The sequence below is a fragment of the Seriola lalandi genome, unplaced genomic scaffold, assembly GCF_002814215.2.
Source record: "Seriola lalandi dorsalis isolate HSWRI2012SDOR001 ecotype SW California unplaced genomic scaffold, Sedor1 jcf7180002054767, whole genome shotgun sequence".
In the NCBI taxonomy this organism is placed as follows: domain Eukaryota; kingdom Metazoa; phylum Chordata; class Actinopteri; order Carangiformes; family Carangidae; genus Seriola; species Seriola lalandi.
In genome coordinates, this window is record NW_019525320.1 from 1,452,485 (window position 1) to 1,478,548 (window position 26,064).

The window sequence follows — 26,064 nt, forward strand, 5'->3', positions numbered from 1 at the left end:
GGGGGGGGGATTCCAAACTACGAAGTATCTGTGTATGTGTATGCGGTGGTTTAAGACAAATACCTTGGGGATTTCCAGCTGAGTCCAAATTCCCACATCTGCTCTATTTGATATGCACTATTACATGTTTCTAGACTTTATAAATGTTTCTGAAACTGCTGCCTAAATTGGACTCAAACATGCACCGGGGATTCCCTGTCCTTAATATCTCCAAAGCACACGCCCATGCACACGAGGACACAGTCATATCCATGTATCACCCCACACATACCTCAGCAATATGTAAGAGGACCGGATCACTGCCTTTTTACGCCTATGGAAGGACTCTGTTTTTGATTCCTGAAAGAATGTGAGGGCCTGGGCTTGATTGACATCCATATGCACACTTTTCACTCAAGAACCTCAGACACACTTGAGTTATAGATTACAGTGGAGTATATTTATGTGCCCATTTGCATCCTTTTCAACTGTAGAATGAATCTACATCTAATTTTACGGCATTCATACGCTTTGGTATATAGAAGTTTCGAGTGCAGACACTGACATGGAACATAGCTTAACCCTCGAAATCACCTCGTAATCTGACAAGGACGACTTTTGAAGTCTTGCCGTGTAGTTATTAGGTTATGTTATGTTATGTTTTACATCTGACTTGCTAAAATAATATTTTCAAGCTATTAAGTCTCAGTATTGTTCTGTTGTATCGCAGAAGACTTGTAACCACAGTGCGCCTCGTATTTAACTCTGAGCTGCGGGGGGTCATTTTTTAGTATCACACATTACTCCCCTTCACTCTGCATTTATAAATATCTTTCCCTCAATACGGCTACACAGCACTGTTTTACTGCAGCGGTGTTTATAGTGTTTGACATATGAAACAGTAGCTCTCTGCAAGTGATATTTCAACTTTTTAAGCGTGACTGAAAAAGCCAACGAAAGTATTATTAGTATTATTAGTATTGCCGGGAAATCTTGTTAAGAATGTAGGGAATAACAAAATAACTCATAAATCCATGCCAATTGGCTGAATTATACTCTTATTAAAGTTGAATTTTCAATGGAACTGTGATGGTTCATACCTTGCATGCAACATTTGGGAAAAGATGAAAGTCGAATAGATTTCAAAATGGGCTAAAAATAGATATGTTTTAATCGTTGATAAAAGATAACTTGCGAAGGAACAAAATGTCCAAAACAAAGATGTGTATCAAGGTGTCATCATCCCCTTCTGTTCACAAATTACAACCAAACCGATCTTGTGTCAAACACACACGCTTTAAAAACAACCAACAGACCCTGTTGACAGAGGTCAGCCAAACTCCTCATGGCTTTTCCTCATATCTGATCTTTGACCTCATGGGGAAGTTCAGCAGAGGTCCAAGGTGTGTGTGTGTGTTTGTGTGTGTGCACTGGTGATGGGGGGTGGGTGTCAGGTCACGCAGTCTGGATGTCCCTGAAGTCCCTGAGGTGAGACTGTTTTCTCTCCAAACACGGGACTTCACATCTCCTTTAATCTCCCTCTTTCATCTAAATGTGATTAATTACGCTATTTGTTTATCTTGAACACTTTGTTCTGTCTATCTCTACTTTTATTTCTATTACTTTGCCTCCTCTCTTCCTCTCTCCACTGCGCTCATCCCTCTTCCGTCTCTTCTTTTACCCCTTTAACACCACTTTTCATCCTGGTGTGTTTTCTTCCCGCCCATGTTCTTTCTCTCCATTACTCCCTGTCTCTTTCATTCTTTCCTTCAGTTCCTTCTCTCTCCCTCCATGTTTCCCATTTCAAATGTAACATCCAAGTGCGGCCAGGCCAGTGGTTCAGTGCATTGCCGGGTCCAGAAACGCCACTTGAAGGATGATTGATGATGATAATGATAATGATGATGAAGAAGGTCTGCAGGCTCACCCTGTAGACCGCAATGCCTTTCCAAGATACAGCTAGTGCCATGAATAACATAACAGTGACCACACATGCTTTTTTTTTTTTTTTTTCATTTGAATTTGCGTGCGCTCAGACACACATACACATACACTGCATGCACACCCATTGCACATTTAAAACGCATAAGCACATATGACTGCACTGGAATAGTGGACACACAACACAAACACAAGAAGAGCACTTCAAAGTTTTTCAAGGATCCAAACCACATGTCATTCAAAGCTCATTGCTACAGTTAGCGGGTCCATCCCAATCCTCTAACTACACTCGCTGTACTTAATCTGTGATGAACTTAGTCAGAGGTACAGGTGAAATCTAATTGGAGGAGACAAGAACAGGAAGTGGATTTTGCCTCTTGAGATGCACCTCAGGTCTATGTCTCAGTATGGAGTGTGTGTACTTTGACGGGCATATTGCGTTCATGTTGTTCTCATTTAGCCATGCCAGCACCGCTGCCAGATACTTGGCAGCAGCCTCGGAAGGAAATAGAAAACAGACATAAAGTGTTTATCAGAGACAGAATTATACAACCTTTTCTTTTGGGTTGTTATTATTTTTTTTCTAAGCCTTTACATGCTGCCTGCTTTAGGTTTATGAGAAGTAGCACATGGTATTTGGCTTGTTTGTGTGTATGTGTGTGTGCCTCTTTGAGTGTGTGTGTGTGTGTGTGTGTTTAACCTGGCAGAATGAGTGGTTATAGGTCTGGCTCTGTTTACAGGGCCTGTCACAGCCATTCAATCCATGTTAGCATTTAGCATCTAGCATGCTCCATTGAAAGGCCATTATATCTATAGCTTAGCTGCTTAGGTGTAGCCTACTGAGTTTACCGAGCCTGTCACAACCATTTAGTCCAGCCAGACCCACTGTGGACTGCAGCCAAGTCTCCTTTTTTTCTCCCTGGTGTAGTGTTAGGATAGACTCTGCTTTGCCGGAGCTTAGTTTAGCATTATGTAGGCAAGGGCTTGGCTACAGTAGGCTGCCAGCTCATGCTAACCATCGTAATGTTAGTGTCTGAGTGAATTAGCCTTCCTGTTAGCAGGGCTCTTGTCTGCACAGTTTCAGCCCAAGGAAACCCCTTGTGTGTTTAGTTATTGGTTCCTAACATTCACACTGAGGAAAGCATTTCATGATATCATACACAGCTTTTCGGAATGAGGAATATGAATGGGATTGTTTTGATTAAAAGCCACAGGGGACTAGGAATACTATAAGGCTGGGCAATGAGACTCTACTTGTAAAGATTTAACCACTGTGCCAGACTTTGTACAGCAAATAGCTTGTTTTAAAGGGAAGGCATCTTTTGCCACACACTGGACATCTTGTCTTTTGACATGAAGTGTATCATATAAAGTGATGGTTAATGGATGGATGGTGACACTGATCACATTTCCCCTGTTCTTCTCACAGGATGATGAAGAAGGAATATGGGCATGATGAGCAGCACCATGGGACCCCTGCATCCATTTGTTCATAGTAAGTTTCTGTTACACAGCTATTGCTAGCTTTCTTTACTAACTTTTTATTTTATGTACTCCATGCCGGAGTGTAGTACTGTGTATCTACTCCAGATATTTTAATGATCTTCTACACAATAGGCTTGTTCAATTGGCTCGAGAAACCATTAGCTGGGAACATTGATGATACCACAATAACCAAAACATTACCCAAATCTGACAGAATAGAGTGTAAAAGAACCCGGCTCTTTTTCCAGTTGCTTATGAATTTCAGTCGACTAAAGAGCCTCAGTTGATTCAGAGGTTTATGGCTGGCTTTCTGTGCAGTGCTCATATAGTTGTCGTGCCGTGGCTATATAGGTAACTGTGTGGTATTAGACCTATACAAACCCAGCAGCTTAAAGCAAGCATACCAGGGCCCAGAGGTGATAAAAACGACACAGTGAGAAAAACCAGAGATGGACGAGTCTGTCTCTCCACGCCCCGCTTTTTCAGTTGTAGTAAAGTTTTACCGCGCTACCCCACCCCGTTGTGTGTGCCAGTGTGTGGGGTATTTAATTACAATACAACGCAGAACAGTCATGAAGACTTTTTTTTTTTCCCTTTTCTTTTTTTCTTTCTTTTTTTTTTTTTAAGGCTGTGAGCTGAAAAAGCATAAAATGAAGAATGCAGAGTCATAAAGGATAATTCCTGTTTTGCGGGTTTTATATCGAAGCCCCCCCATAGACTCAGGATGTCTTTGAACATAGATGTGCGGAAAGAGTTCTGTGCAGGGAGGGTTATGGTTTGCTTGGTACTAATAGAAGTGTGAGCAAGTCAGAGAGAGACAGAGATGTATAAATGTACATGTGAGAGACGAGAGAGATAGAGAAAGAGAGAAGGAAAGGGCGCTTATGTATTTATGTGTGAGTGAGAGAGAAAACCAGGCAGCATGGTATACTCATAGTTTCCAGTGCATCTCATTCTTTTCCCCCAGTAATCCACAGGTGGACCATCACAAGCAAAATCTGTCTCTAACCTCAATGACTTAGTAGTTGTGCACTTTGCCCTAGCGCTGCTTTTGGGATTAAGAGTCCTATAGCTCGTGTGTGAGCAAATGGTTTGTCTTACTGCAGTGAAAAGCTTTAGTGTGTTTAGCTATGATGTTTGTGTGTGCAAGTGCAAGTGTATGTGCATGTGCATGTGAGTATGTGTGTGCAAGAGAGCGTTGCTGAGCTATACAGTGCTGGAGCAGCCCACATAGCCTATAATCCAGTCCATGTGTGCTGAGAATGCAGTAGTGTCAGGATTCACCATAATGAAACAGACCACACTGCCCTCTTTCTCCCTCTCTTTCCATCTCTCCATCTTTTTCCATAACTCCCGTTCTTTCCACCTCTTGCGTCTATTCCTTCAAGGTAAACCTACAGTTGGACCCATGACTAGCCTACTGCTTCGGTATCTCCAATCAGATATCATGATGGTGTGTGTATGCACATGTGTGTGTGTATGTGCATGTGTATTAGTGCTTCTTATCCCAATCTAATAGAATAAGCCAGGCACATTAGCCTTTAGCGCAGAGTGGTGTTGTGGCTAGCGATATCAGTGCTGCTCATCTATCCACTGCTGTTATTCTGGCAGTGCACAACGCGAGCGCAGCTAACGTGTATTAGCCATCCTCTATGGGAGAACAGATGGGAGCCATTTAGCGGTGTGTAGCTACAGCACAATAAGGCCAGACCTAATCCCCATATCCTGTCCCTGAGTGAGCCCTCCCTAATATGAGCAAACAGAGATGACAGCACCGATAGACAAATAGCCGGGGATCTGTGTGTCTGCGTGCATGTGTGTATATCAGTGTCTTTGCAGGCATGCATGCTAGCTTTGATTGGTGTTTCTTATGGTTAGCCTTGGCTCCCAGTGCTAGGCTGCATTTTGAATTCCATACAAACGTAAGTGCTGAGTTCGAGTTGGCAAGTTTGAGTTCTGAACGTCCAGGTGTGGATTTGTATTGGTTAGCCATGGTTCTGTCTAAAAGGACACTGGGCTCTGATTGGCTCATTGTGGTTGTGTATGTCCTGCTGTTGATTACAGAGGTTTTGTTTACCCTCTTGGCCTCCCAGACCCCGGTCCTAATGAAATAAGAATGTCCTTTTGGACAGAGAGCACAAGAGAAGGGGGTTGGAGGAAAAAGTGAAGGAGAACATGGGGCCAAAAGAGTGAAGCAGAGTGGGGGGAAGAGGTTTTCTGGAAACATTATGCTTTTATCCCACCGTGAAGTTATTTGTACTGAATGAAGCGAAAAGAAGCTGAGAGGCTTTCCAAGTGGGGACAGAAATATGTTTGTGTACGTGTGTGTGTGTGCGTGCGTGCTTGTGTGTCTGTGTGTGTGTGTGTGTGTGTGTGCGTGCGTGCGTGCGTGCGTGCGTGAGTGCGTGTGTGTTTATGCATGTGCACATGCAGGAAGGAGTGAGGCCTTGTTCAGGTTAAAACAAGTCAAGAAGATGGCTTTCATTTGCCCATGCTGTGTTTGCACTGAATACAGTGTTTGTATGTCTGCATTGTGTATGCCAGTAAGTATCCAACTTGTGTATGCACGGCTTAAGCAGGTCTAGAAAAAGGAGCCTAAGTTCAGTGGGAAACTGAAATTGGACAGCACAATCCCACTTATTCTAAAATACAATTTAACTGAACTGTTTGTGCTTGACTCTTAATTGCTTGTTTCTGTTTGGTTCTAACTTCGAGTCCAAGGGCTCCTCGCTACCAAAACTGACCTGACAACTTATGTAACTCATGAACCCAAACTAGAGCAAGCATGGAAGCAAAGCAGGCAGGAAACAGTGAATTTTGTTGACAAAACGATAGATTCCCCCACCAGCGGCTGACTGTGGGAGGCGCCCGGTGGCCTCTCTATTTTCTGTCAGTAGTTTTGTGGGGAACTGGAAAACTGATAGGGACGCTTTGCACAGATAAGCCCTCTGTGAGGTTTTCATCCTGTTGAATGTACACAAAAGTTTCAATCAGGATTTATCCTGTTAAAACCGAACATTATTTTTCTCACTTTATACTGAGCTGGTGTTGAAATGAAATGTAGGAAAGAAAGCTTTTCTTTTTTTTTTTTTTCCTCTGAGGTTTTCTCTGAAATTTGTTTTTGGTTATCAAAACAAATGTAGCCATACCGGTTTCGTCACGTTTCTGTAGATTTATGGATTTCTGTAAGTTTGGACTTTTATGAAAGTCAGTATGTGGGTGTTTATATCACAGTACATTCGCACACAACCATGTGTGGAACTGCATGTTTCCTTCTGGCTGCAGTTCACTGTTGTTAGGTTAAAAAAAGGTTAAAAAAAAAAAACCCAGTGTTCTATCTGTACATCCTTAATATGAAACTTGAACTGAGTACAGACTATAAATGCAGAAATGACAGCTAATATCGGCTGGTGGAATTGACGTCAGTTTTCTGTAACCACAGTTCTGCAGCTGAGATCACACCAGTTTTTGCCTGCAGCAGGTGAGATCACTCTTCTTTGTGTTCCCTTATCCTCAGGTTGGTAATGAAACCTCAAAACACTCACTCTCACATAAGACTTGATATTGGAACAAAAAAAAAAAAAAAGATGTCTGTGTGGGAAATTACGTGACCTTTCAGTGTCTGTACAGTTTCTCAATTATGATCATAACAGTTTAGAGCTCAGACGTGTCTGCTCTTAATGTCACTGTGTTCACATTACTTTTAACAGTAAACAAAATGTTTTAAGTATCAGGCTGAATTATCATTGGTACGTTTGCCCGCGGCATCTAAAATGGTCGAGCAGGCCCTGCCACTTTTTCTGCCCTGTGTGCCCTGTTGAATCTCTCAATTATCCCACGCGTTGTTTATTACAAGCTGATGGCGCATATTTTTACAAGTTTCCTAAAGAAATATCTGCCCCATGTTATTAACACAACTCAGGAAGTGTTAATTAATGAATACGTTGGTGTAATTATGGATTCTCCAGACATTAAGGTGTGAATCCGAAATAATGGTTTAGTCTTATTTCAGTATTCTACATCATGAATTAGGTTTGTGTGTGAAAATGGAATTAGTTGGAGTAAAGTCTCTAGCCAGATACTGATTATCAAAAAAGCAAACTACAGTTGTACGTTAAACTTAAGTTGCTACATCTGCTGTTCTGTTTGGCTTGTTACAAGAAGTTATCAATTACTCCACACTTTTTGTTTTGAAATTGCATTTTTGTTTGATATAAAAGGTCCAAGTCCATTTTTACTTTCTGGAACAGACAGAAAACCTCTGTTTAGGCCATGGAAATGCCTTTCAATTCCAGTATTATATGTATATGTATGTATGTATATACATATTAAATTCCATGCTGTAGTCTATAGCAGCCCATTGAGCCAGTTCCCACAATCCCCAACTTCCACCTGTGTGTGTATGCGTGATTCTGCGTAAACGTGTGTGCACATGTTACGTACACACTTGTGTGTACATTTGGGTCATGTTTGCGTACGTCCTTGCACACATGCGTGGCCGTGATGTGCCACGTGTTTTTTTGGCGGCCAGTGAACCGCAGCTCGGAGGTCAGTAGAGGTGTCTGACGGAGGCCATCCCTCAGCCAGCTGTCAGCATCATCAGTCTGTGAGGTCAAAGGTTGTTCCACGAGGTTGAACATGAGTGGGGAGAAGTCAATAACTCAGCAACACCTGAGCACAGACATCTGAGTGGGCTGCATGTTGTTATCTATTTCACAGCACCCTGAAACAACACTGGAATTATTTTCTAAACCGCCCTCTTCTTGTGAAGATGTGAGGTCCGCTCTCCGTCTTTAAGGGTACAGAGACTCGAGCAAAACAGTCACTGTGGTAGCTTTTACAAATAAGTGGTTCTGAGAACTCACTTACTGTATATGTAATAGTACCAGGGGCTGTAGTTCTTGAATCCTAAAAAACTTATGTGAAAAATAAAAATAAAATAAAAATGTCATATTGTGCAACAGAGTAAGACAAGGATTTGGCATAAATTACACAAATTAGAAAACCAGGCTTGTGAGAGAGGAACTCAATCCCAGTTGTCTCCACCACAGTCTCACTTGTGTACTGCAGTCTGCAGACTGTGGCATCATGATTGATTTGACAAAGACATATAAGTGTTTAAATGCCATGCACAGTATCACCTTTAAGTAGTTAAATGAAGAGCAGCGATAGAGTTGCTTTGTCACTGTCAGCATGTGAAGCTGTAGACAGACAGCACCCAGAGACAGCGGAGGGGGGAGGTGGGTGAGGCGGGGAGAGATGGAAGGACTGGCAATCATTGTGAGGCAGACAAGTTAATTCATGTTTTTTTTTTTTTTTGTGGCTTTCTTGAAGTTGTGTGAAGGAGAGGACAGTTAGACACCTGATGTGCGGATCATAAGTCAGTTTGTCTGGGTAAGCTCCCTTTCCCCACCCACAACACACTCATTACACACGCCAAGACCCGGCCACACACACACACACACACACACACACACACACACACGCACACGCACACGCAATCGCTCGTGCAAGCCTGCAGATGTGCAGGAATGAAGGTAGGTTTTGTAATTCTAGTTCTATTATCACAGCTAAATCCCTACTCATCAGTGCTCATCCATGCAGTGGAAATTAAGAGTGTGTGTGTGCTCATCATGCGTGTGCCCTGTGCGGGAAACCCATTACTTGTATAAGCGCCACCTCTGCCTTCACTCAGCTGACCCGAACAGGTCTGCTGTCCGACCTGACCTTGAGCGTGGAGATGATGGTAACATGGTATGACAGTCTCTTTAAGAGTGACGGGCCTTTCTGTCGTCCAACCAGCCAGCCGGGACCGGAATGGGATTCATCCTACGACCGCTGATGGTGGCCCGAGTCTGCGTCCTCTTGCAAGCATAGTAGGGTCATGAGCTCATGCTGTCCAATGCCCCGAGGTTATTTTAGTTGCACTTTTTAAAATGAGTTTTGCTTTGTTATTATTTAAGGATTTCATTTTATTAGCACTTTAGTTCCAGTATGGTTGTGGAGGTACTGACTTTTATTGACATCTCCAGTTCAACAAATAATCTTCAGTCGAGCTTGTGTCCTCTTCTGAGTTCTCTGACCTCACCGGCTTTATTAAAGCATGATGCTACAATGTGGTGGTTAAGTGTTTTTCCAAATTGTGCTGGTCTGGCATTGTTAGTTTAACTTTTAGGCATGGGTCTGCTCTTTAAAAACACATGATCATGTAGGCAGTTGAGGGCAGCTTTGACATTTGTTGGTTTCTTTTTTTTCCCCCTTTGGTTCAAGTGCACAAACACATCTGCCAGAGGACAATAAGCACTTACTTTTGTTTCTTGGTTATGTAATTGAAATGACGCTTTAGTGCTTTCTCATTTATGACCACTAATTCTCTGGCTCAGGCTCATAATCTCAAACATCCTCTCCGTTTGCAAGTAACATTAACCCGCAAAAAAAATTAAAAAATTAAAAAAGGGGGCTCGTCCTGATTGGCTGGGCTTACACATGAAAATTTATATGTCATGACTTTTTAAACTATTATTTAAACACTCAAAGTATAGATACAGGACGTCAGTAAGCTGAAATACTTGTACTGAACCACCTCATCCTTCCCTCTCTGTCTGGACATGTCAGGTGTGATTCAGTCTGTGTCTGTAAACTCCTCTCTGCTTTGCTCTCTGTGCAATAATGGCACAGCGAGCCCACAGTCATAAATCAGTACACCTTGGGCTGGCTGCCGCTGTTTTTCACCACTCGTTCCCTCCTTTTTCTCTCTCTCTCTCTCAATCTTTCTCTCTCTCTCTCTCTCAGTTATCGCCACAACTGCTTCAAATGCTATTGCCACATGCAAGTGTTCTTGTGGTTTGCTGTTAGAGATGCAGATTTAAACATTGTGGTGTAAATGCATGATGTTGAGGTCGAATTGGGAAAACCGATTGACGGGTTTAAATATTTTTGGCAAGCTTTCGCCGGTTGTGTGTGCGTGTAAAAGAGAAATCAAGAAAGACAGAGAGAGAAAGAGAGGCTGGCAGGATTATAAGGGTGTTTTGTGAGCTTATGGAGATGGCAGCATACAAAAGCACTTCCCTCAGGAGAAACTTGCACCTGGGGAGGTACTTCTGAGCGTTTGAATGTGAATGTGTGTGTGTGTGTGTGTGTGTGTGTGTGTGTGTGTGTGTGTGTGTGTGTGTGACAGAGAAAGAGACAGTGCAAAATCATTGTGTATAAGAGACCTCTCAGTAGGATGCTCTGGAGGTCAGATCCCCTGTTCAAGCTGGATTACATCCCAAAGAGAAAGTCTGAACATCCACAAAGACTCAATGATGGAGGGAGGTAGAGGGATTTAGAGACACAGAAAAGGGAATCACAGCCTTTTCACTTTAAACCTGTTATTTTCTTCAGACTTCCTGTGCTCTCCTCTCCCTCTCTCTCCCTCTCTCTCTCTCTCTCTCTCTCTCTCTCTCTCTCTCTCTCTCTCTCTCTCCCTCCCTCTCTCTCTCTCTCTCTCTACACAAACACACACACTAAAAGCACTAAAAATACCACACAGCCTCGGGTGTTGGGTAAGGCCTCTGTTATTCCCCAAACTGTGTTTTTAACATATAGACCCACCCCTAGGCTGCCAATCACAGAAGTAGCCACTGCTCCAAGGCAGAGAGTGATATTCAGGGGCAGAGAGACAGAGGCGGGGGGTTGGAGAGGGAGGGGGCAGTTGCTACAAACTAGAAGACTCACACCTGCTGACTTTACTAGATGTGACACTCGATCACTACTGATATTGCACCACTCACTTAAAGGATGTCACACCCCGCAACATACGGCGAATTTGATGCCTCTCTGCCCACAAATACAGACATACGTAGCCTACACTTAAATCACCTAATAGAAAGCAAACGTTTATGATCAAGATTGACACCCACGGAAACACTGTGGTAGAGAAATAACACTACATGTATTTTAATAAGTAATAGCAGAAGGAATTTCACTGTTTTCTTTCCCTATTCTCGAAATGCCAGAGCTGCTATCGGACACTCCTTGTAGAATTGAAGAGGAAAACTAACAGGAATTTACCTGTTTCCTCCCACTGAAAGTCATCTCAGTGCAGAGTCAATGGAGAGGCTTCATACAGTAACCCGGGCTATCACGGAGCTACTGTAATAACATCAACAACCTTTGGACTGCCACTCACCATTAAGGGCTGACCACTAATTAGGCCTCGTATAACAGTAGGCTGCAGTTTATTTCTCACGCTAGCCCAACACTTTCCCAAAGGTCGTCCGTGTCTAAGGGAGCCTGTAAAAATCGGGATGTACTGTGTTGCCATTCGTCAAAAAACAGCAACACTTTCCCTCCATGATTGATGTTTTGCAGTGTAACTAGTTATGATAGCTTTCTTTTCCTCAGAAGAAGAGTCGCTGACATTTTATATCAGTGACCTTTTCAAACCTGCATAATGTTTGTTGAACTTCGAATCCCAAAATGGGTCACTGCCCTATTGCTGCAGGCTACCCATATGACATGGGCAGTAAAATGTTTTAAAGCCCCTGAGTCTTAAGGCTACAGAATAAACTTCTCATTTGGGCCCCACGCTAAAAGAAAAAAGTGTATAAACCCCTGGCCTGAGCGAAAGTTAGTCCGACAGTGTGGTGTGTTTTCAGCCAGGTTGTGTTTTCCAGTGAAACCTTAGAAATGGATGTGGCCTCTCTTTCTGTCACTAGATCAGCTCAGACAAGCAGATTAGTGCTGTAGCTGCTCTGTGTGTCCCTCGCGGCTTACTGTATGTCACTGCTGTAATCCTTGTAATCAAACCGATGGGTCAGGCTACTTTACAACAGTGTCTCTCCCATACATGTATGCGCTTATGCTCGCATGCCCACATGCATACAACTTACAAATGTGCAATAGAAGTCTCTCTCTCTCTCTCTCTCTCTCTCTCTCTCTCTCTCTCTCTCTCTCTCTCTCTCTCTCTTGCTGTTATCTGGGCTTGTGGAAAAGCCACACTTGTACGATGACATTCAGCACAGGATTAAAGCCCATGTAAGACCCTCCTCATCTTACACTGCCGCTGCCAAGAGGGGATCTATACAACCACACACTCTCATGCAACCCTGTACACACCCTGGCAGAGACACAACTGCAACACACACACACACACACACACACACACACACACACACATACAAGTAGTGTTAGCAGACAGTTGTGTGCACGCACACTCTCACATTGGCAAATCCCTGCACCCTTGTTGCTTAGCATGTCGTCCTCTTGTTACTCCAGACGAAAGGAAGTCTGTCTCCTCAACAAACAGTGATACACACAGTCATGCACACGCGCGCACACACACACACACACACACACACACACTTACACACTGACATCTTTTTGTCCCGCATCCCACAACTATCCTCCCTGCTTTTCTCTCTGAAACAAGGGTATCCTTGCCATGAATGAGCCCAGAAACCAAGCCCATCTGTCTGCAATGGAATTGTGGACCCCCACCACCACCACACAAACAAACATACATGGACACACACACATATACTGTATGCACTAGTGTTGCCAGGATGTACAAAGAGATGAACAGTTACAGTAGAGAGAGGGGATGGAGACTGGGGGTAGATTGAACACAGACCTGGGTTTTAGTCGTACTGAGGCCAGACACGGTCAGGGCCTTAGTTAAGATGCTGCTGTGTATCTAGGTCACGTTGTGTGTATGTGTCTGATTTTTTCTTCTTTTTTTTTTTTTTTGTGCATACCTCCAGGGGTTAGTTGGTTGGGTCTGGAGAGGATTCTCATTGGAATGCGTTCTGATTGGGCTAGACAGCGATCCTTTTCTGATTGGTTGTTTATCCTGGGGGCTTCCACTTTGGGGGGTTGCTTTGAATCAGTGCATCTCTGTCACTCCCTCTCCAATTCTCTGTTTCTTTTCTTCTCTCTCTCCATCTCTATATGTTGCAGAGCGCCGCTGGCTCTGTGTTTGATGTGAGTGTGTTTGACGGGCTAAAACAGAACCAGCAGTGGGCTGTTCTGTGTTTCTGCTGAGCTAAGCGATGCTCGGCGGGGAAAGGGTTGCCCACAGCAACCTTTGGTGCTAAGTGGTCAGCTACAATGTGCCTTATCAAAACCGAGTCATGGTGTTGATTTACCAAGTTAGAAGTGGGGTTTGTATCTAGAGCTGAGTGGTTTTTGAGATTTTTTCATACTAGGTACCGGCACCAACAGGAAAACCATTGAGAAATATTAACTTGTTTGTATACAAAACCCTTTGCTCACTTTAGAAAACAAGCCAGAACCATCAGATGTCGATGTTTTCTAAACACAAGCAGTGAGAGAAAAACATTTGCCAAATATTTTTTTTAACATTTAACCAGGAAGTCTCCTGAGACATGTTATGTCTTCCACAAGAGAACCACACGAAAATAGAGCAGAGCAGCAAATGTTATTTATATCGGGAACTATATGATCAAAACCGGACCAGACATTTGATACCATACAGTTTTCAATACTTGCTCCTATTTCAGTACCACCAAAGTGTGATTTAGTTTGTAACCAGGTTTGTAGAGTTCTCTTATGCTTTTCGTCTTGTTGATTATTTGGCTGTGATGGTTTGATTTGGAAGACTATACTTTCTTCTGTCGAGTATTGCCACGAAAAGACCTAAAAATATGAGGACATTAACTTTTGAAATCAGAATACTCCATGTTAATCTTCCTGTGACACGCACCCTGGTCTTTCAAAGCACCACTGTCACCCGCCTGTAATAAATATCTATGGCTAAACGTGAACTGTGTGAGAGAGAGAGGGGACTCGGCCAGAGAGGCTCGCTCGATTATTCTTTCTCACTAAAAGCAGAGGCGAGCATGGCAGGATAAAACCTAACACCAGTCATCAATAGGTGCTATTGTACTTTAGCTCCACTTCCAGGAGTGGCCCAGCCTGTCAGAGTGTGTGCGCAGCTTCAACCCTGCAGCTATGGGATTAGCTCCACTGCTGGGTGGTCCTCCTCCTGCTGATCTCAGAACAGCATCACAGTTTACGGCGCACTCATTCTAGGTGTCAAGATTGAGAATCAGGTTGGACGGTCGTGTCAAACCATTGCAATCTTATTGTACTTGATATCTGGCGTGATATGTGAATAATTTTACATCTTACAATTGTTTCTGTAAACTGAAGAAGAGCCTCAAGGTTAAACAAAGGGTCTTGTGACTTGAAAGTTGTTGGACTGAACCCTTACTCTTGTTGGGAAAAGTTGGCTGAGTAAATGGCTTCTGCTTGAGCTATAGTGTTACTGCTCAGTGGCCAACATTCGAAAGCTGCGGTTGTATTATGCCGCGGTCAGACCAGAACTGACATGCCGAAATTTACTTGCTTGCTGTGGCAAACAGCGGGCGGGACAGGAAATAGTGTGGGCAGGGTTGCAGGCATAAGCTAGCCAGCTAACATTAGCATTCCACAACTTGAAATTGATCCATGTTTTTATCAGACATTTTATTTACCCTGTCCTTGCACTCGCTGCCAGCCGTGCAGATGGTGCTCGTTTTTCGTTCACCCTGCAGTCGGGCGAACAGAAGAATCAGTACCTCCTGGATGAAAAGGTCGATCTCGCCCTTTTTCTGGAATTTGCCTGGATGTTGGTGAGACTTGATGTTAAGCTAGTTTGAACAAGACAACATCAATCCACAAGATTAAGCGAATGAAATGCATGGTGGGTGTATTTGGTTGACTGTTGCTTTAATCCGCTACCAGGCAGAACAGTACAGCAGTGGAGGTGAGGTGAGGTCTTGCTGGTATTAGGAAACATATTGGGTAAATTAAAGGTTTAAGAAAAAAAAGACAAAGAAAGGTTTGTAATGTTTGTGACGACTGATGTTAGATAGAAGAGTCATAATCACAGGCAGTTAGCACCTCAGACTCATTCAGACCATTCGTCATATGTTTTTTTTTTTCTCTCATCCTACCTTGCCTTGCATCCTTGAACTCACCACTCTTGAGTGGTTAAACTGGTTGTAATGGGGATAGATCACTGGTTGGCCTTTCCCGGTCACACACAGGCACACACACACACACACACACACACACACACACACTCACACATATAGAGCCGGCACATGTTCTCCATAACAGAAATCCCAGAGACAGACAGGTAGTGTGACAGGAGCAGAGCTGTCGGAGGCCTGGCGTTCTCCCCACCTGAAGGGATAGGAGTAGAGGACAATGTAAACACTCTGTCACACACATAAACAAGGCCCCGCTCAGGTTTCACTGCACAGTTAGAGAGGGCTCACCCTCTCTTTTATGGAGAAAGTATTTGTGTAATTTGTTTATGTGAGATTCCATAGCCCTAATGGGGAAATGGCTTTTTCGGCATCACACTACACCTGAGTTCAATTTCACTAGCTCTCTCACAGACAGATCGTAAAGATGGCATACCAGAGCGGACGCAATCTGTCTTTCTCTTCTGCGTCTCAATTTAATTTCTCAGCCTTCCTCTCTTCCAGTCACATTCTTTCTCCCCACACCCTCCCTCCCTCCCTCTCTCTCTGTTTTTATCTCCCTCTCTGTGAATAATGGCTGTGCAGAGTAATTGTTCAACACGTTTTCAGGAACAGGTCAATCACAGCAGTGTTGAGGCAATTTGTAACGCTGGGTTTGACATCTGTTTCATTGGAATTATGTTTTGCGACTGATAATGTAAGCTAAGGTTCATTTAAATTTTTTGTTTGAAATTTCTCCAGCGATATTTCAGAGGAGGAATGTTATGAACACACACCAAAAATGTGACACGCGCTGCGAGCTGTGAAACTTAGCTGCTAATTAGCAAGACCTCCTAACCAAAAGAAAACAAAAAAAAACTGGTCTGCTGGAGTAGAAAACCATAATGTGTGCATGTGATGTGTGATTGTGTGTGAGCCTTTGCATTTACATGTGTGCAGGTCAACACAAAAGAGGAACAAAAACCTTTTTGGGAATATAATGAAAACATTCACTGCTTGATAAAACCAATATTTATATTATTTATTGTTCTATGCTAATAATATTCCCCAGCCAACTATAGGAACACATACACACACACTCTACACACACACACACACACACACACACACACACACACACACATACACATCACACGCACATGGATGAGCATGTTTGTCCTTGGCTGGCTTCAGCCTCCCGCTACCCCAGAAAGACACCATGTGTTTAGCAGCACCAAAAACAATGGCTTAGAAGAACCCTCTGCACCACAGTGCAAATGAAGTGAAGTGCAGGCCAGAGAACAAGACCCAAACATGTGTTTGCTTTGTTTTTGCCTTCTAATTACATATACACATAGTTATTTCTCTTACACAGTGTGTGTAAAATGTGTGTGTGTCGACACTCTGCCTGTGTGTGTGTGTGTGTGTGTGTGTGTGTGTGTGTGTGTGTGTGTGTGTACAGCTTCCCCTGTTGTAAGGCAAAGCTTTGTGTCTGGAACTCGTGTGTTTCACAGCAGGCATTCCATTCAGACTAACTCTGTTTGCTTAGGTAATAACTAGGCTTACCCATAATTTGTTTGCGTGTATGTTTGTCTGTGCGCATATATGTATTTGTGTGCGTGTGTGTGTGTGTGTGCGTGTGCGTGCGTGCACGTGCCTGTGTGTGTGCATGTTCAAAGGAATAACTCCCTTGCATTTTACACATTTACACATAAATGCAAGCCCGTCCCTTTGAACTTAGAAACAGGCCTTTTTTTGTCTCTAGTCTTGCTCAAGTCTTGTTTCTTTCTCCCCTTTATTCTCACATTTCCATTTACTCCCTCGAAATGGCAATTAGAATAACTTGAGCTGTTAAACAGATATTGCAAAATACTGCCTCTGTGCACCAATAAAGTTCAAATGCGCTGATTAGTATCATTTACATACTGATAGGCCTCATTGATCCTGTGGGAAGGTTTGAGGTAAAACACACACACACATACAGAGACCTTCACACACACCGCCTACTGAGAGCATATTTCCCCTCAATACTGGGGGTCAACAGGGGCCAATAACTGCCAGATCAGCTAAGGGGTTGCCAGATCTGAGTTGTTTTTTCCCGCCAGCTGGTGAGTCCAGCACCCCACACACACTGAGATCACAAGCCAGAGGTTTTATCAATGATGTCAGCTCAGTCAGAACTAGCTCTGCCTCATCCTACCACTACACACACACACACACACATTATCATTTGGTGCTCTGATGTCAGACGGGGGGGGGGGGGACTGATTAAATTGAGTGTATGTTGGATGAAGCAGAAAGTTTTCTAAAGCAGTTCAAATGGCTTAAGACCCGTTCGTGTGTGCTGATCATCAACGCCACAAAATAACTTCAAGTGAGTGTATGTTTGTATGCCTGCATGCATGAGGTCCACCTTTGTTGTGTGAGTGTGTGAGTGAGTGTGTGTGTGTGTGTGTGTGTGTGTGTGTGTGTGTGTGTGTGTGGGTGGGTGTGGGTGGGTGGATGGAATGAGGCAACATACCGTGACTTTATCATGGCAAAGCAGAAACAGTATTAACAACTGGTGAAAGATGTTTTGTGGACATTTCTCGGATTCCCTTTTGGTGGAAAGAAAAATGGGGAGAGATGAGAGGGAGAGGGGAGAGAAAGGGAGAGATGGAAAGAAAAAGGGGGGAGTCAACAGAATAATGAATAGCTATGGATATTTCTGTGCATTTTAAACTGTGTCACTGTTCAGTGATCAGTGTAAGCCTCCCTGTAGTCAGTCTCTATCATCGCTTTGTGGCAGTGTTGAATTTCCAAACACAGGAAGTGTTGCTTGATTTCCTCTTTCTTTGTGTCTGAAATGCATGCATGTGTGTGTGTGTGTGTGTGTGTGTGTGTGTGTGTGTGTGTGTGTGTGTGTCTTTCCCTCTCTCTCTGTTTCTGTCTCTCCCTCTCCCCTTCCTCGCTCACATTCTCACACACACATATACAGATGTGGGATAGTTGTTTGCTTTTCTTGCCAAGCAAAAATGCTTTCTTCTCTTTGTAACCCGCTTCGGTGTTACCTGACAAGTGTGTGTGTGTGTGTGTGTGTGTGTGTGTGTGTGTGTGTGTGTGTGTGTGTGTGTGTGTGTGTGTGTGTGTGTGTGCGTGCGTGTGTGTGCATGTGTGTGTCTACGCGTGCATGTGTGTGGAGAGAGTGAGCAAGTGCTAAACCCAGTTCCTTGCCTGAGTGCTGCTGCAAAGGCCCAGGTTGACAGAGAGGATTGAAAGTGTCATCCATGGGATTAAGCATAATGAGCAAGATTGACAGATAAGACAACATTGTACACTTACACAGACACGTACACACACATACACTCGAAGCATACACACATAAAGATACACGGGCAATTATAGAGAGGTGTATCAAAGTGCTGGGATAAGCCCCTGTTTAAATGCGTGTGAACGGGCCATTCCATCACTGCCTGACGCCTCCACAGGGAGGGAACAGGGATTACCCCTCTTTACTTTCACTGTATCTTTCCCTTTTTTTTTCTCTCCCTCTCTCTCTCTTAAGTCTCTTTCCCACTCCCTAACTCTTTTGTCCTCTCTCTTCTCTGTTTCTCATTTGTGTGTTGCTGCGTGTATGCTGTGTATACCGAGAGAGAGACTGAGTTTATGAACTATCCCTTAGCCAGGATTGCGCTCTCTGGTGTCTGTGACTGTGACTGTGACTCTTCTGGCTTGCTGAGCATTCCTAAAAGATGGTAATGACTGTTGGGCAGAGTCTAGTGAGATTTGGATGTCTCCAATGATCGAACCAAGTTGGATCGAGTTTGTTCCAGACTGAGAGAGCTGGTGTTGGGTTCAGAAGATGAAATCAGAAAGCCTGTGGTTTACCTTGTTACTATCACATCGCTGCGTGGCGTTCGTTAAGATTATTTAAAACATATTTGATTTCTTACAACTGGAATCTGAGCTGCCTACATAATGTTGCAAGAGAAATAATTTTTTTGAAATGGCTTAAAATTGTGAGTAAGTTCATTCTGCAGAGTTTACAAATTTCTTAACCTTTTAACCAGAATATGCAGCTTTGACTAGCAACTGTCCTGGTTTGGCTTTCTGTTTTGGTACAGGTTCTCATAGGATTTAAAAGTGTGTCTGCTGTATTGTTTACCCAGTTGTTCAGTATGTGTTCATTTCTGACTGTCAGGACTGAAAAGTTTATTTATTGAATTGTTTATTTTAGAATTTGGCAGTTTCAGTCCTCCATAGATGGAGCATACAAGCTAAAGGCAGTCTTACCAGTTTTTGTGGAGACAGATTTAATATAACCAACATGTTATCTGTCTCTTCCCAGCTTAATGCATTCTGTCACAGTCATGATATGCAAGCGAGAGAGAGAGAGAAAAAGGAACTGAACATATTTATATCCACATTGATTTTACCTTGCATTCTTTCAATTTCCCCCATTTACCTGTTTGTCAAGGTTGGGTCTGGAATCCATGTGTGCCACAGAACTTCAAAGGACCCCTTTTGTCAGAAGATCTTGTCCCTTTTTAATCTATAACTGCCAAGTGGCAGCTCACAATCACTGTCCAATCAGATAGCAGCTGATAAGTGTGGCATGTAGCAGTTAGCTTGGCACCCGCCGAGCGCTCCTGGCCTAGGTGCAGGCTTTTCAGCACAGTGCGCACTTGAGGCTTTGCAAGATTCTTTGAGGGGGATGAACAGCTTTCATCTTATCACTTTGCACAGTGACACAGGCTTCAAAGAGCATTGGTCATTTTTACTGGCACTGCAGTGTGTGCACGTTTGCGCGCGTGTGAGTGTCTGTGTGAGCTATCGACACATTCTCTGAAAGCTGTTCCAGGCTGTAGGACTGTGTTTAATGAAGGCAAGGGCATGGCTTCAAAGAGCTGCAATCCAATCTACATGTGCAGATGTACACACACACACACACACTCATGCGCTCACAACACACATGCATACACCTCTGCTGGCTGGGACCATCAAAAAAAAGTTTGAGCTCAGTCTTCTAATTTGGCAGCGCAACCTTCATGCGATGACTGAGAGAGACAGATGGATAATCACTGATTTGTGTGAGAGGGAGTGAATGATCAAAAACTAAATTTGACCAAATATTGCATCAGTCCAGCTGTGTTCAAACTCAGAGGCTCACCTGTCTCATTGTTTTCTAATCTAATAAATGTATGTTTTTTCAGAAAGTATCATTAATCTCAGATTCTTTAAGGATTGTGTCTAGTTGTGTGTGTCAGCGCCTGTCTCTGTGTCATCATATGCTCTGGCTGGTCCAGCACACAGATACATATTGAAGGTGACATGTGCTAAGTTGGAGGAATGATGAAATTTCAGAGCTAATGGGCAAATTGTGGGAACTGAATTACAGAAAGCTTAGAGCCGGAGCGAACCTCATACCACATAATATTGCTGTCATTTGTAACAATCGCCTCACACTCGGTAGATTGTTGCTGTCAGCTGAAGAATTTGTGTTTCCAAAAGGCAGCTATCCAAGATAAAAGATAAGATTCATAGACTCGTTTTCAGATTGATGCTGGTAACTCTTTGCAAACCGCGCAATGGTCCTTAAAGACTCGCACATAAAGATTTCTAAATGTTACAAGATTTTTATGAAAGCACTGAAAGGCTTGAAACATGAGATAGTCCCAGGCCGAGGACTGACCCTCAAACCATTTGTTAAAAATCCTTCATGCTTTAAGGTTTACGAGTGTGCATATGTTTACGTTTGTATGTTCTAATGTGTGTGTGTGTGTGTGTGTGTGTGTGTATGTGTGTGTGTGTGTGTGTGTGTGTGTGTGTGTGTGTGTGTTTGCACACATGTGAAACTGTGTGTCTTTGGTGCCTTTGAGGTGTGTTAAGGTGTGTTTCTCTCTTTGATGTTTGGCATTGGGTTTATAAAAAGGGTTGGTTTTTAGAGGCATGAATTTTTTTTTTTTTCAAAGTGTTGGTGCGTGTGTGTATGTGTCTGTGTGTCGGCCAGCAGAGTGGATGTGGTTCACCTTGCACTGGCCACCTGTAAGCCATCGACAGAAATTAGCCTCTTTAGTCTTGATGGGTTGCAGAACAGAGAAGGAAGGGGCGGTGAGAATGTGGTAGGAGGACTGATGGGGGAGGTTTTGAGGAGGTGTGTGTGTATGTGTGTGTGTGTGTGTGTGTGCGTGTGTGTGTGTGTGTGTGTGTGTGTGTGTGTGTGTGTGGGGTGGAGAATATTTGGACGGACCGTTTTCAAAACTGCACTCTCACTGCGCCATCATAAGACAGAGAAAAAGGGGAGACAAGGTATATACCATACAATGGAACCATTTGTTTCTCATTTTTCTGCATGTCTGGGGATATGCGTGTGTGTGTGTGTGTGTGTGTGTGTGTGTGTTTGTGTGTGTGTGTGTGTGTGTTGTACTTATTTAGCTCCAGTGTTCTGGCGGTAGGCCCAATCCTGATCCAGAGTTCTGCTCTGACTCTGCTAAACACACAACCTGGACTCATTACTTTCAGTAAACAAATAAGTCATTAATACCAGCCTGCAGGCTCCACACACATAAATACAAATGTATAGTACACTTGCACACTCGTGGATGCACCACCAGCCACACCCACTCCCACCGTGTCCAAGGCTTCCATTGGCTGTGGGGTTTGGGACTAGCGAGACTAATGATGTGGTCCTTGTGTTCCTGCTTCCTGTCCTTCGCTGGAGGACTTCCTGTGGCAGAGTCATGTGGTCCTGATTACAGTCCACATCTAAGGTCCCCTGGAGCAGGACAGTTTTGCTCTGATACACACACACAATAGATATAGAATAACCTGTGTCCCTCTCGTCAGATATGTGATATTATTGACCAGGAGCACTGGAAACACTGAGCATCTGTGTTTACTTCTCTTTTCATTTCTCTTTAAGTTTCTCTGTCTGTTTCTGTTTTTTCTGCCGTCCCTTGTTCTGTAGCCAGGAGGTTATTTGGTGTGATGAGGGGCTGACTGGTCCTGTTGTATTTTACTCACTGCTCTGCAGCCCAGCCCTGGCACCAGACTGCAGCACTGGGTTATTGATCAGTAGGTTGGTTAGTTCTGCGGGGACTTCTACACAAACAGTGACATTTTCAATTGTGAAATCAATACAGGTTAACTAAATTTGAGGCCGAGGGAAAACAAAAACTTTCTGCGGATTTCAGCTGAGATTCAGCTGGTCCAGAACCATCTCAGTGGTTTTGCTTGTTTTATTCTTGAGACATATTTCTACATCTACAGCCAGCCAAAAATACAATAAGATAATATTTGATGCTGTCCCGGCAGCCAGCATTGGTTTCCATTCATTTAAACTTAAAATACTTATTTTAGACAGGTGATTTATTACATCTTTTTTTTTTTTCTCAAAATTGCATTATTGTTGTGACACACTACGATGCTCTGAGATGTCAACAACTGTTTTGAGTGGGAGAAACAGGCAAATCTGCATTACCCTTTCACTGCCTCTTTGTATGCTTATTGTTTATGTATATATATGTATGTGTATATATATATATATATATATATATATATACACACAAAACACAGGCAGATGACGAATTAAAGGAATAACCAACGTAAAGTGTGGTCTTACCAATACTCCTTGGCATTGATTCTACAAGTCTCTGAAGTGTACTAAAGGGATGAACACCATTCTTCCAAATGATATTCTCTCATTTGCTGTTTTGATGATGGTGGAGAGACATGTCACTCTGAAATCTCCCATAGCATCCCATAGTACCACGCGGTGCACCTGCATGGAAGCATATGCATTTGTTATGTTTCACCAATCATTTGTTCAGTTTTTTTTAAATTTGTCACCATCTCTGTAGAGAGAGAAAGAGAGTTCATTGTTCATATCACATGGGTATGCTTTGGAAAAAGGGTCAGCGGTATTGTAAACGTGATTTGTTTTTGTAAAATAAAGTAAAAGTACGGTCATATAAACAGGGTAGATCTAAACAACTGACAGAAGCTGGCGTAATCTAATAATCCCTTGCTGTTGTATTAGTAATTTTTTACATTTTGTTTAACAGAAACAGCCCTATTATCTTGATGGAGCATCTCGCAGCTCCAGCCAAGTGTAAAGTTGTCATTCCTCATCTGTGCTCCGTACACAGGGAAAGTGTATGTCCAGTGTGTGTGTGTATGTGGAGCCACTCTCCAAGGGGAAATTGTTAGCAAATGGGCTCCAACTGCTGGCCTTTTAGCTTTGCAAACACAACCTGAAGGCCTCTCCCTACATTCCCTTCTCTCCACTCAACCCCCCCCCACCACCACCACCACCACCACCACCACCTACCCTCCCACACACTACAATTCACCTGCCCAACCACCCCAAGGCTTCTCATCCGTCTGCTGCTCCCTCCCTTCCTTCCCTTTCTCCCCTTTTCTATTTCAGTCCCACTCGCTAACTTAGACATTTCCATACCTCTTCATCATCCCCTCTCTCTCTCTGTGTGCGTCTCCTTCTTCACACACACAGAGAGAGCCATTCCTGAGTGGGTAAACAGAGTAAATTGGAGCTGACCCCCAGGGTTAGCAGAGGCCACGCTCTCTTTTCATGTCAAAACCATCTGAAGGCTGATTGGTTGATTGCAGTGCTCTCTGCTTCCAAAAGGCTCCCTTGTGCTGCTGTAATTGCCCTATCATGCCCACATACACATACTTAACACACACACACACACACAAACACACACACACGCACACAGAAGCATGCACGTACATACATGCAGACACACACACGCACATTCTTACAGCCAAATGACTTAATTGGTGTTAATTGCATAATGACAGTAGTGAATTGGACCTAGGTCAGAGGTGACACAGGTTTGAGTGGAGAGGGGGATGGAGAAAGGATGTTGAGAAGATGTGAGAGGAAGGCTGGCCCTTCTAGTCTGCCTCAGTCTCCGTCTCTTTCTTCCTCACTTCCAATACTCAGCAATCCTTGACCTGATTGCAGAAGTTGGCCGGTGGGGATGACATACACATACACACACACACACACACACACACACACACACACACACACACACACACACACACACACTCGGAAAAACAGACAGCCCTTTGTGGTGTGGAGGGATGCTCTATACACTTAACACAAGGATTCAATTTGACTCAGTCAGCATCTGTGTGTATGTGTGTGTATTTAACTATACCAGCAGAGTATGTTTGTGTGTGACTGCCTGGGCAGCTGAAAGAGCGCTATTGGTGAAAACGTTTAAGCCATCATCATTAGAGTGTTGTTGGTACAGAGGTGTGTTTTAGTGAAGGACGTAATTGGCCCGTCATAGTGCTGTGTAATCTTCTCATATTCTATGAAAACAGCAAAAGCTATTGGCCATAATGGCCATGTTTAAGGTGGGACCTTCCCATGTTAAACACACAGCATCTTAGCTTGATATGGGCTGGGACCGAGCAGCAGGGAGAGAGAGGGGTGGGGTGTGTAATGCTGGGTGTCTACCAGAAGCCCTGCAGTCGTATATTCTGTCTCCATGCTCTACCGTACACATTCATTTCCCTTTTATTTTATTCCACGGAAATCACTCTACAGCCGTGTGTGTGTGTGTGTGTGTGTGTGTGTGTGTGTGTGTGTGTGTGTGTGTGTGTGTGTGTGTGTGTGTATGAATTCAGTCTGAACCCAGTATGTAGGGGGATCGCGTGATTCCAAAACCAGAGCTTTGTCAAGTGGAAAAATTGCTGCGTCTGAGACCACCCGGGATTAATTTCTCTTTGTGAAAATGTTATTGTGTATATGCATGCATACGTTTGTGTGCATGTCTGGGCTCTACTGCAATTAAATGAGAAGGCCTTGTGCGCACATATGCCTGAATCCCCGTGTGTTTTCCTGAAAATGCATGTGTCCTTGTATCTGTGTGTGTGTGTGTGTGTGTGAGAGACTTTGTGTGTCCTTGTGTGTGGGAGTTACAGTAACCCCCATCCTGCTGTTTATAGGAGGGAGTGAAAAGTGATGGAAGGTATGGAGAGAGATGGGCCAGTGATGACATAGCCTTATGTTCACCCCCTCTGGATATGGCCCACTCTATATTAGATCTATCCATCATAAGGCTGCACTCAGGTCCCACATGCTTCCTATACCATTCATAGCTAGATGTCCACTGTACATGTGTTAGTCTCATCAATGTCCTACTCATATGGTACATGTCACGCTCATACTTGTAAAAATCTGAATGTACTTTGTCATACCCACTGCGTGTGTATTTGTGTGTGCGTAGCCTGTATTGACTCTCTTTAAGTGGTTTTCGAAGCTCAGATGAAAGATGTATGGTTTTTCTTCTGGTTTCCCCAGAAATACTTCCACCACAGGCTCATCGAGACACAAAAGGAGCTGTCACTCCCTGCTTTACTCATCTCGCTGTGTGTTCATTCAAATATGTGTGTCTGTGTGTGGTGTTGGCGGTGCGGGGTTTTTGTGCGTGCGTGTGTAAATGCCTCTGTGTGTGTCGGGGAGTCTTTTGTCACCTGTTCCTTGTGCTCTGTACGAGCCCTGAGCCTTTGATCTAGTCGACAGGAGATTCCTACAGTGTGAAATAGCCCCGGCCAGATTTACTCAATGAAAGAGCACACCTTAACCACTGTTATTACAGCCTTTTTTTTTTTTTTTTTAAACATCACTTCTTGTTTCTGTCTCTTGTTCTCTCTCTCATTCTCCCAGTCTTGTGCTGTCTTTGTCATT

General features: G+C 43.5%; 1 protein-coding gene across 1 annotated transcript in view; it reads left to right on the plus strand.

Annotated features, from left to right (window-relative positions):
• The window catches only part of LOC111669049 (ERC protein 2), a 147,464-nt gene that overhangs the window by 108,169 nt on the left and 13,231 nt on the right, over positions 1–26,064 (plus strand). The window contains exon 18 of the mRNA XM_087179000.1: positions 3,350–3,415. Coding sequence (XP_087035126.1) covers positions 3,350–3,376 — 27 coding nt within the window. The 3' untranslated portion in view covers positions 3,377–3,415. The remainder of the gene's footprint in view (positions 1–3,349; positions 3,416–26,064) is intronic.